The sequence below is a fragment of the Triticum urartu genome, chromosome 3A (genome assembly GCF_056163025.1).
Source record: "Triticum urartu cultivar PI428250 chromosome 3A, HENAU_Tu73, whole genome shotgun sequence".
Taxonomy (NCBI): Eukaryota; Viridiplantae; Streptophyta; class Magnoliopsida; order Poales; family Poaceae; genus Triticum; species Triticum urartu.
The window spans coordinates 459,672,402-459,684,806 of NC_141875.1; the positions used below are offsets into that span (position 1 = coordinate 459,672,402).

Below are 12,405 nucleotides of genomic sequence, written 5' to 3' on the forward strand. Positions count from 1 at the left end.
GAGAATCCCTCTGCTGCTTCGTTAGAGTAGTTGGATGAAGAAATTGAAGTGGATGAAATCCCTTCAACCCCAATTATCTCATCTCCCATGCCTCAGTTCACTGCTGAAGAGGCCGGCGTTGAAGAAATGGATGAAGAAGTCGATGTGGACATTGGATGCACCACGCCTGTGTTGAATGATGACCTTTGGGAAAGTCAGCACCCCAACTCTCCTCTGTCCACACCTCTTCAACAAATTCCTCAGTCCCCAGTAACTACTGAAGTCCAAATGGGATCTGAAGAACCTCGTGCAACTCCGTCCATCCATGAAGAAATTCCAGCCACTAGTGCTGATGAACATGTAAATGAAGAATTGAAGTCCCAGGCTGCCACTGAAGAAGTACCTGAAATTCCTCAGCCTGTGGAACCTGAAATTGAGATCCCTGAGGTTGTGATGCAGTTGACTGACACTCCTCACCCCAAGCCAAAGGATCCCTTCTCGAAGAAACAGAAATTCAAGGCTGATGACTTCTTTGGCGAGCATGTATTCTTCACTGACTACAATCCTTATGACTCTGCTCGTCTTAGGAGGAAGCGCTTCTAGACTGCCAGCCAGGCCAATTTCTATTCTTTGCTGCTTTTCAACAAGGACAAAATCTTCTACCATGAGCATATTCCTCATGTGGACATGGAATCATTGCCTTGTTTCACTCCTGTGCTCAGTGTGCTTCATGACGCAGGCCTCCTCAACTTTTGCTCTAACATTGTTGATTGGAATGAGGAGCTTATTCTTCAGTTCTACGCTACACTGCATATCATAGGTGATCCTGAAGATATCAACTCCTGGGTCTTGGACTCGATAACCGATAATACTCATTATAAGGCACCGGCCTCTGAATTGCTTCACGCCCTGCCCATCAGTCCACCCAGTGAAGGAGCTCGCTGCCTATACCAAGAACCTGAACTCACTGCTCATTACATGCAAGTGTTAATGAAGCCTCTGAAGCCCGGTCAAGCCCCAAGGACCAAATTCCTCGTAAAGGACTTACTCTATGTGCCCAGAACAGTCTATCGCATTCTGACGAGGATAATGAGTCCCATCAAAGGCCACGACTCATCTGATGAGGAAATAGTTGGCATCATAAAGAATCTGCTATTCAACATCATTCATAGCATTCCTATCAATTATTATGATTTCTTCATGAGGACTCTGGCAAATGTTGCACTCTCTCTATTTGAGTTGAAGCCTTATGCTCCTTGGATTATGAGATTCCTCAGAACAAGGTCTTCACTCAAGTACAAGGCTGATTTTCAAAATCACCTCAGCTATCTGCCCCCGATTGAAGTCCTCAAGCAGGGTTTTACTTCAACTGATGAAAAGGGCAAGGCACCTCTTGTCATTGATGAAGGCATTCATCCATTGGATGGTCAGTTTCGCAAAGCTGCATCTTACTCCGCCAATGATGACTCTGCCACTCATGATTCTGCTGCCAATGCACCCAAGTCTACTCCTCAAGCCACAGCTCCACGTGTGATGACTGACCGTGAGCTACTTCTTAGTCTTCACCAGAAGGTGGATCGAAACCATAAATGGGTTAAGCATCAGTTTGGTTCTCTTCTTCACAACATGACTGCTACACATAATGCAGTGAAGAAAAACCATTACTACCTCCATGAAGTTTTCGGTCGCACCTAGGCTATCTTATCACATCTGTATGATGAAGAAGATCTGAAGAAAATGGGTCTCAAGGAAGATTTTGACTGGTCTGCACCTCCTCCGAAGAAATTCAAGAAGGTCAAAGTTCCTACCTTGGTGGCCAGTTCATATTCTTCATCCCGCGACACCGACGAGTATGAAGACTTGGACGACACTGCGGCGGGCCCTACAACGACAAACGACCCCAACAACGCTGGCACTCCTCCATCAACTTGATCTTAGGGGCGTTAGTCCTCATTTTCAACCCTTTTGGTCATTCGATGACAAAGGGGGAGAAATTTGAGTTAGTCTTCAAGCGGGTCTACTTATATGGGTGTTTTTTTCTAAGTTACAACTCTCGTTCTTCTGAGACTTTATTTGATCGAGTTGTAAACTTAAACTCTATGGTGGTATGATACTTTTGCTGAGTTTTTCTGCATGCTTATTCCTCGTTAATATTAATGCACGCATGCTGAATTACATCAGTCACCATATTTCATCATGCATTTCAAATTCGTCATGTTATATGTTAAATGCCCTGTTCAAGAATTCATCCGATTAATCAGTTAACTTGCCGATTAATCCCTACTCGTAGGGTCACCGAGTAGCCGATTAATCGATTAATCACCCGAGTAATTAATTAAATGGCCGATTAACTTGACGATTAGCCTATTAATCCCCTACTCGCCAGCCAACCGAGCAGCTACCAGTTAACGATTTCCCCAACAATGGTTAAATGTGTGTATGGATTACAAGATATAGGGGGAGATCTCCATGATTCTACTCTTCAAAGTGTGCACTGCTTCAAAGGCAAATTCCTCATTATACACATCTTCAGGGGGAGTTCTTCTATATCTTGCAATAAGATTCCTCAATTCTAGTATCTACACTTCATATGTTTATCCCCGTTGAAAACTTAACCTATATTGTCATCAATCACCAAAAAGGGGGAGATTGTAAGTGCATCTAGTGCCCCTTAGTGATTTTGGTGTATTGAAGACTTATAGGTTAAGGGACTAATGTGTTTATGAGTGTACACAGGTCTATAAGTCTATGAGGAGTTTGATATTTACAGAGAAAGTCGACCCCTAAAAATGAAGTTCTTCGACTAAAGACTTTGGATTTCTGAAGACTTTCTGAAGACTTTGAAAGTGAAGAAATTGGTGCAATCCTGAAGACTTGGTATTCATTCGAGGAACATGAAGCATGAAGACTTTTGTTTTCGTAGTTTCATTTGCTCTTTCTTGAGTCATAGGAAACACCGTACTGTTAAAGGGGGTCGAGGAAATACTAAGGAAAAATTTCCATGTGATGCTCAACTCAAATCCTACCTACCAATCCTTTCGAGTGAAGCCATTGGAAATCTCATACAGTTCAGTCAAATTTCTTCAGTGACGAGACGAAGTTCTTCTGGTCTCTGAGGAATTTGTTCTGACTGGGGAGTTAGGAATTCGCTAGTGCGGATTTCCTACACAGTGAGGAACATGATAGCCCTGAGGCATTTGATACTCAAAATTCCGACCGTTGTTGTGCTATGCGCCAGCTGTCCCAAAATATCTACCCACTTAACGGTCATATCATTGAAGGGCATTTATGTCTTATCATGTGGGGCTGCTCCCTAGGCTATAAATAGCCGCCCCCTACAACCACTAGCTGGTTGGCTGCTCCGAGAGAAACTGACACTTGTCAGTTGAGAGCATCCCATCCTTCGAGGACTTTGAGTGAAAATCATCAAGTGAGGAAAACCCAAACCCAAACACCTACAAACCCAAAGTGATTGAGCATCACTGAAGAGATTGATCCTGCGTGGATCCGACGCTTGTTACCTTTGAAGATTGTGCATCTTCCAGACGGTTAGGCGTCATGGTCTAGAGCATCCAAGAGGAAATTGTGGATCACCGAGTGACCAAGTCTATGAAGGTTTGGAAGTCACCTGAAGACTTACCACGAGTGATTGGGCGAGGTCTGTCTGACCTTAGCTCAAGGGGAATACGGTGAGGACTGAGTGTTCTGAACTGCGTGTTCAGAACTGGGTGTCCGGGACTGTGTGTCCTCAGGTTTAAATACCTAGCCGCCCTAACCAGACGTACAACTGTCACAACAGTTGGAACTGGTCTACCAAATCATTGTCTTCACCAAGTTACCTGGTTCCATTTCCTCAACCCTTCCATTTCCTCTTTTATGTGTTGAGTGCTTGTTCATATCTATTTGAAGACTTTGACTGAGGACTTCCTTTATTTCCTCAGTTCAATTTCTTCAGCGTGTTTGTCTTATCATGTGTTATCTTGTGTTTACGCTTTTTGTAATATGTACGTGTTTTCATTTCATCATGGAGACCATGCTCATGCATTGCTATGTTTACTTCTGAGTACTTATTCCGCTGCAAGTAGTTCTTCACTCATAAATTTCCTCACCCGCAAAATCCTCAGTGAAGAATTCATAAAAATCGCCTATTCACCCCCCCTCTAGTCGATATAACGCACTTTCAGCGTTTTTTATAGAAATGAGCCCCATGCTAATTCCATTTGTCGCATGTTTTGTTAATATCGACCTAGTGTCTCAGTCTGCCTGCAAGGCTCGGCAAAGCTGATTACGGACACGAGTGCAGCAATTCAGGTCGAGTCACAACTCAAAGCCAGGGTGCATCTCTGTGAAATCACTAGTTAAAGGGATACCCTTGCAAGGGTCACTCCCACTTCTCTGGTGGTGACAAGTGGCACATGTCGTAATTATGGAGTTTTTTGGATTTCTTCCATTGGGCAAGGAGAGATGGGTGGGTTTATTTGCTCATATTTCATAGATTCGTTTATCAAACCGATTTATCTCTCGAACCGCATGTCCAAATTACGAGCCGTTTTCACTGTTGGCGATCCTCACATCAAGATATTTGCAAGTAGATTCCATGTTGATAGGTGTCAACTTTTCTTTTGCTAAACTGTGCTACAAAATTGTACTAATTGTGAAGCACAACTATACTTTCACACGAATTGTGCTTCACACGGAAGCACGCCTTTGCTTCACTTTTGGGGAAGCACAATTTTGCTTCACACACAAGCAAAAAATAAATAGAAAATAATAATAGTAATAATAAAAGAAAACCCATAGAAACCTGAAAGGAACCATCTCTACGGGGAAGCGTTCGGTGCATGACAAATATTCCAAATATAGATATTCAATCATTACATTATTACATTTTAAAGTGTTTAAAAAAGAATGCACATGGTATTTTTTTAAATGTTTATACAACGTAAAAAAATGTTTCATATTATTCAAGAAATGTACATTATTACATTTTAAAAAACATACAAGTTTTAAAAATATTGACATTTAAAAATATATTTATACAATGTAAAAAAGTAAAATAGTTAAAAAATGTTTCTACATGTATTTTAAAAATGTTTAACACGTAGTATTAAGAAAATGGAACTGCGTCTCACAGCGGGTAAAAGCTAGCCCTGGCAGTGCATCTCATGCACACAAGGTGGAGCATAGAGCATGGCGCAAGCCCAGGCCAGGCTCATAGAACTCAACCCGTAAACACAAGCCGACATGAACTGACGAGGCGCATCACTGTGCACAAGAGCTGAAGAACATGATCAGGATTCAGACTGCAGCATGCATAAACTAGACAATAATTGGCAAGAGCTGAAGAACATGATCAGGATCCAGACTGCAGCATGCATAAAGCAGACACAATGATTGACATGAGAAGTAGTACATCCCAATATGGATCAGACAGCAGCGCCACCGGGAAGACCCAGCCGATGACATTTCCGATAACAATTGGTGTACAAGATTACAATCTCCCACAATGTAGATGTATGTGCAGGTAAAAGCAGGAACAGCGATTCCCAGCTTTACAACAAAAATATGGCAGCACCCAAAGAAATGTCTGGCACGAGAGGTCCATTCAGGATAAAGTTTGTACAGCTCTGTTTCACTACAAAACTAGCAAAATCTCAAACCATGAATATGAGCCGAATCGACGACTCATTAAGTTTGATTGCATCATTTCTACTACGGAAATCCATGTGTACATCAAGTTACAAAGAATCAAGGTAAAGATGTCGCCTGTACAGAAACTAGCATCCATCTACTCTAAACCAGAAGCCTCTGTGAACCTGCAGAGTAGTCTCAATGTTAGTGTGTTAGAACAGCTGTACCAAAACTACAGTACTTGACCATGTGCCATCCACGTACCGTATATCACTGAGAAGAACTGCACCCTCCAGAATAATGAAGCAGATCACTTTGAGAAATGAAAATGGGTTGAGCTGAAAGAACAAAAGGTGAATTTAGCTGAAGAACAAGTATCTGATTGCAGATGAGAAGACATTTGCGATTCAAACAAACAGATTTTTTGTTTAGATACCTAATAAGGAAATAAGGTTAAAGCAGGCTGCGTTAGCAGGCGCTGTAATATTTCCCTTTTGTTTCACTGAGCTTTAAACAAGTGTTGTGTGGTGCTGTTTCTTCAATGAACGGAACGGATGGATAAAAATAACTAACAAGAAAATAAGGGATAAGGAAGTTCAAGAACAATCAATGATTTGTTATCTTTAGAAGCAATTCTAGAAACTAAGCTAACATGTGCAGAGTTGGACCACTTGCTCCTAAAGTGTTCATAGGCATCCTTACAAAGAGGAGACACAAGACAAGTACACACATATCATACCTTAAACTCCATGTCCTTTTTTGCCAGTAAACATTTGAGAAATATGAAGTCCTCGGCTGAAGGCTTCATTGAATAGGATCCTTGTTTGCATTTCCTGGAGCCCCGGCAACCATGACAACACAGCTACAGGTGTCATAACAATTACTCCAAACAGTATATCATACAGGCGTGCCACTGTGACAATAGTTTTCCAGACTGTCTCAGACCTCCTCAGGTATGGCTTGAACACCAGAGCAATAGATATGATTCCCCAGCCAGTTGGCAGAAAAGCCAAGAGACTAGTAAAGGCATCAATGAACTGGAAATTTGTGAATTCTATCAACAGGACAATACCAGTCACAGTGGCACCAACAATTACAGCTTGGACAAGCCGATACCTTATGTGCTTCTTTGCTGCGTATCTGTCTCGGAAGTAAGCAACTGCGACAAGAGCCACAAAAGCCAGCAGTATGCATGTCCATGAAAGAAGATAGACAAGGATGCTTCTACTCTCATTGGCAATGTGAAGCCGGTAAACAATTGCATACTGAAAGAAGAAATATCGGAGGTCTATAATGATTTCCAAGATGCTCCCCCACAGACCAGAGGTCCTAAGGTGATCAGTTTCCTCCTCCCACCACTTTTCCCAGCTTTGATCTGACTTCACTGAGATTCCACCCTGGAACCAAATCCAGCTTAGGAAATCCTCAAAATCATTAAAATTCTTTAGCCAGTCCAAACCTGATGGATTAAAGATGAAGGGGGCCAAAATCCACGAGGATACTAAAAACCAACTGGAAAGCGTCAGCAGGATGTACACAAATGTATTCCCAGCGCTGCTGCTGTAAGATGCATAGAGAACCAATATCACGCCGAGCTCTATTGCTTTTAGAAAATGGCTACGGGCATATAGCCTGTAGTTCTCGGCGAATTTCTTGTGCTCCACAACAAATCCACGGCCAGTAGCTCGATACTTTGCACCTCCATGAAGGATTGTCCGCCCATAATAATGTGTCTTGGTTCCCATGGAGAAGGTGTAGAAAACAGATGCAAACTGCAATTGCATTTTTAAGAAATCCCATACAGCATTGAGGAAACCATGCTCAAGTGAATTTTCAATAATCATGGGCAATGCTGTGAACAGGCCCAGCTGTATGACGAACTGCTGATTCAAGACAGCTCCCAGGGCTGCATTATTAGTAGTGCTAGTGTTCTTGGTGATGTACTCCTCCAGCCCACTAAGTGCAAGATAAAATCGCCCCCAGACAAATGCATAGACAGTTAGCACAACCATCATTGTGTTGAAATAGAATCCAATGGTTGTATAAAAAAACGAGAGCATCCGAAAGAAATCCAATCTGTGGCCCAGTCTGTAAACATCACGGCTCAGAGTTTGCTCACCATTGCCACTAGCAACCTTGGCTTCAAACATAGAAACCTGGTTGAGCCCCACATCCCTTCCTTTACCAACCTGGATGTACTCATGGTGTGTAACATTGCCCCCACGGAGGGTACAATTGAATCCAGCAAAGATATCCTCACTGATGTTGATTACTCTTGATGCTTTACTAATACCACCTCGGCCCAAGAACCAAAGACGATCAAACACATCTGGGTGGCCATAATGCATTCTAACCTTGAGTGGGTTAGCTAGAACCCGCTGCCCCAGAGTGACAAAACTTGTTTCTTGGGCAGACATAAACCAAGCTAGAGAAGATACAGAGCCAGTGAACACATGTTCCCGAACCCCAAGGATTTTTGGCTTGCGAATTCCATAATGGCGATTGAACTCTTCTAGCAGATTTCTCATCTTCAGAGCCTCTTCAAAGTAATTGTCTTGGTTCATATCAATAGTTTGAACCGCATCACCCCTTGTGAAGATGAGTGCATGATTCTGGTTCTCTGGCTTGCCTTCACCAAGCTTCAGTGGCCCAGGCAACTTCACTCGATAAATTTCAACCTCTTTCTGCAACTGCTGGTCGTATTTCACAAGGACGGAGAAGTACTCCGGTTCGGCACCAGCCGAGTGTTTTTCGTCAACATAGGCAACACGAAGTGCTTCATAATTCTTCATTAGCTCCAATATCTCATAAGCATGCGGATCATTTTTAGCTTTCTGCTGGCCATAAATTTGGCATGCAACCACATAAGTGTATTTCATAAGGACAGTCCCATACTCACTACCTTTAAACAAAGCGCTCACACCACTGGTTGCTCTGCTCAGTGTGTGTGACGAAGAGGCCCTGCTATAATACCCTGACCCACCAGCACTCCCTTCTCTTCTGGAGGATCCAAATCTTGAGGAACCCATTGTAGCAAGCTCCCTCGATCCAGTTCTTAAGTCATGTTCAGAGGCAGAATCCAGAAAGGTCAGCATCTTGAGAGCATCATAATAGTACATCATCCCCCTCACAGTACGTGATAGTGTCTGTCCCCTGTATGAGACCCAGTGCCGAAGATCTCTTAACCTTTGCTTCTCACTGTACAGCTCCTTCATATCAGACATCCCCTCACGCTTCATGCGCTCAACAAAGAACTCCCACTCATCTGGGTAGATCTGTTTCAGATAGTATAGTATTGATATGCCATCTTCATTCTCCTTGTAGAGCTGGTCCTTGTTGTACAACACCTCTTCGTTATAATATGGTGTCAAGACACTGAAGGCCATCATCTTCTCCACCTGGGTTGCCCGTGGTATGTTCATGAACAATGAATTGCTGAAAAAAGCAATCCTCCGCCGAGCTTCAAGGTTCTTTGGGACATTGACCATAGAGTCACGTGAGGTCAGGATGGTGTGCATGCGCCGCACCTGCTTATAGAAGGTGGCATTCTCCTCATCAGGCAACACGACAGTGTCCACAAAGAGAAGGCTGGTTGGCCTTGATTGTGCCAGGCCTTCGTTCCTCAGCTGTTCCATGCTCCTTTTCTCAGCCTGGAAGTCACGAATCACAACATCATAGAGAGTCTGAAGAGCATTGACAATCTTTGTGATATCCTTGTTGGGCTTGAGAAGTAGGCTTAGCAGTGCTACAAGCTTTGCATGGACGTTTTGCAGCACAGACATCTTATACTCCACAGTGAACTTATCCAAATTCATGGATTCATCGAACTCGCGAAACAATTGCGTCACAATGCCGTGTTCCTCTGTCCTTTCCTTGATGATCTCTAGCAGCATGTATTTGGTACTATCATACACCTCAATGACCGCACAACGACGATAATCATTCTTGCAGATTTTCCTCCAGAGCCTGCGATCAGGTCCTTGGACCTCCTTTGCCTGCCCAAGTGCCAGTGACAGCTCATTACAAAGCAAGAAGCACGGCCAACGGATCACACGCACATTCCACAGCTCAGGTGGTAGCTCGAGGAGCTCAACTTCAAGATCACTTACAATATCCTCCTCCCTGAACTTGGTGATAATCTCATTCCAAATAAGTGCAAACCGCCGTGCTTCTACCTGATTTGACTCGATCTTACGGAACGATCGGCTGAACCCATACCGTAGCTGCAGTCGCTGCCAGAAATTCCGAAGCCGGTTGGGCAAGAAAGTGCGCTCATTCACATGTTGCTCCTCTGGCATGATGTTGAATGACATGGCACTTGCAAAGAACTGGAACCGCAGCCTCAGTTGTTTCATGTCCCGGATCTCCCCCAAGTGTGCAAACAGCCCCACAAATGCACCGGCCATGGAAGAGAAGATTGCATACCAGATCTGGATATCCATGAGGTAGATCAAAACTACCGGCAACCACAATATAAAGACAGCAAATCGGTTGCTCTGCCCAAAGAACTCATGCCAAGCATATGTGACCTTACTCAGCCTGTATATCTCTTTTGTAGGTTTTACAAGTGGCCTGATCTGGAGGAAATAGCTAAAGGCAAACTTCACAGCAAGCAGAAGCACCCAGAAAATAGAATATTTCACATTGTCAAAGGTACCCTCACGAAGCCCGCGGCCAACGAAGCTGCGGCTCTGAAACCACCAGGTGAGGGCATAGCAGATCTTCCAATTTGTCTTCTCCAATGCATTCCGCACCCAAGGAATAATGAAGAGCACGATGGCAAGGACCTCGGGGATCAGAAACGCTGCCACTGCATACAAGAACTTCATGATTCGAGAATCGGTCCCCCGCGACCAGCCACGATCACTGTCCCTCTGGCTCCAGATTCCCTTGTACAGCACAGCAAATACAACAACCCACGCAGCTGCCACAATGGCCTTGAGCACCATGCGCACTGCAAGCATGCGTCCATCCCTGAACGCACGGCGTAACTGTGTGCCGATGTCCAGCAGCGACTGCAGGAGGCGTAGTGCCGCCCAGGTGATGAAGACGGTGAGCACTCGCACCTGGGCTTCACGGTGCTGGTTTCCCCGAAGATTCTGCCACGGCCAAGTCTCACCATCCCACGCGACAATGGCTGCGGCCTGCAAGTAGAGCACCAGCATGACCCACAGCCTGTCGAAGCTCCGGTAAATGTTCCAGAACGAGCGGACCTCCACAAAGCCCGTCTTTCGCACACGGCCGTGCTCGGGTGGCGTCCGGAAGAATTGCCGGGACTGCTCCATGGGCCAGCCGAGACGGTCGAAGACATCACGGCGCCAGAAGTACTCGTTGATGTCGTCGTAGTTCCGCCAGGCGGCATGGGGAGCTGTGCCGTTGCGGCTGGACTCGACCTCAGAGCGGATGACACCGTAGATGGGCGTGACGACGCGGACGAGGAAGGCGTTCTCGCCGTGCACGGCGGGGTTGGCGGGCTGGCCCGTGGTGGTGTCGATGTAGCCCTCGAGGATCCGGTGCAGCTCGAGAGCCATGTGGTGGTAGATGTAGCAGATGCACTCGGGCACGAAGCGGAGGTTGGCGGCCTCGCCCCAGACGAGGAGGTGGAGGCCGGCGAAGAGCAAATCGGCGCGGGGGTCGGCGTCGGGGACGTAGACGTTGGGGCGGCGGCCGAGGAAGCCGCACCAGGAGGTGTAGTTGCGGAGGAGCTTCCGGCGGAGGGAGCGCGCGATGCGGGGCTCGAGGGTGTCGGAGAAGTCGGCGGAGGAGAGGCGCATCTGCGCGTTGGCGAGCAGGAGCACGAGGTGCTCGCGCTGGTTGCGCACGTTGTCCCGCTGGAAGCCGAAGAAGGCGCCGAGCCAGTCCATGAGGTCCTGGTCGGCGCGCCACTGCGAGTAGGGCGGCGGGCGGAGGCCCCCCACGGCCCGGAGCGCGGCGGCGGCGGCCCGCACCTCCGGGAAGCGCAGCGACGGGTGCTCCGCGAGGAGGTCGTGGATGGGCAGGATGTTGTAGGGCTCGCCGGCCGCCGCCTGGGCGGCGGCGGCGGCCGACCCCACGCGGCGCGTGGCGGTGGCGCGCGGCGTGGTCATAGCGGCATTTGGGTTTAGGGTTAGATCTGGGGTGGGCGTGGTGGTGGACGGGGAGTTTTGGAAGTGGTTTGAAAAATTGAAAATCCTCCGTGCGACGCTGGCGTGGGGGAGGGGAAGGCGGAGCCGCGGAGGAACTGAAACGAAACGCTGTGGGCGCGTGCGGGCCGGCCGCGTGCGTTCGTGCTGGAGGGAAGGTGGGACGGTGCTGGGGTGGGAAACGCAGAGGCTTTTGTTTGTGTGATTACCCGGAAATGATAGGGGCGCGCCGGCGAAGTGGACGGACCAGGGACAGAGAGACGGGAAGATTTCGCGTTGATTGATTCGGGCCGAAGAATCTTCCATGTGAATTTTACTGCCACCCGTTTAATCTCCGTCGCACCTCGTGTGCCGTGTGCGCGTGTCTTTTTGGTCACGACTTCAATGGTTTCTTTCCATCGAAGTATGTTTCCCCTTCCTTTGCTGTGGAAATTGATTGAACAGATGATGCCATTTCTCGCCCCCCGGTACAGACGAAGCAAACACGAGGACGCTAACAACAGCTGTGGTACTTTTTTTTTCTTTTAACATACAGTACTCCTACTCTTGATCGTGAATGCATCATTACACATCTCTGCTGTCTAACATCAATACATCGTGGTTAATTAAGGAAAAGTGGGTCACTCAAAGCTGTCACCCATAACACAGCTCCATCCATTCAAGAGATAAGATG

The 12,405-nt window shown here is 46.4% G+C and overlaps 1 protein-coding gene and 1 non-coding gene across 2 annotated transcripts; both read right to left on the minus strand.

Moving 5' to 3' along the window:
- Window positions 1-5,332: 5,332 nt before the first annotated feature.
- On the minus strand, window positions 5,333-11,934 carry LOC125544343 (callose synthase 12). Its single transcript, XM_048707992.2, has 3 exons — window positions 6,350-11,934; window positions 5,875-5,948; window positions 5,333-5,795 (listed from the first exon to the last, which is right to left on the minus strand). The coding sequence occupies exon 1, from the start codon at window positions 11,694-11,696 to the stop codon at window positions 6,351-6,353; it is 5,346 nt and encodes a 1,781-aa protein (XP_048563949.1). The 5' UTR covers window positions 11,697-11,934; the 3' UTR covers window positions 5,333-5,795; window positions 5,875-5,948; window position 6,350.
- On the minus strand, window positions 8,664-8,743 carry LOC125549668 (small nucleolar RNA J33). Its single transcript, XR_007301436.1, has one exon. It is a non-coding gene; the product is annotated as a small nucleolar RNA J33 (small nucleolar RNA).
- Window positions 11,935-12,405: the final 471 nt, after the last annotated feature.

Excerpts from the sequence above, each read along its gene's own strand:
- LOC125544343 (XM_048707992.2), bottom strand. The coding sequence starts at position 11,696 with ATGACCACGCCGCGCGCCACCGCCACGCGCCGCGTGGGGTCGGCCGCC.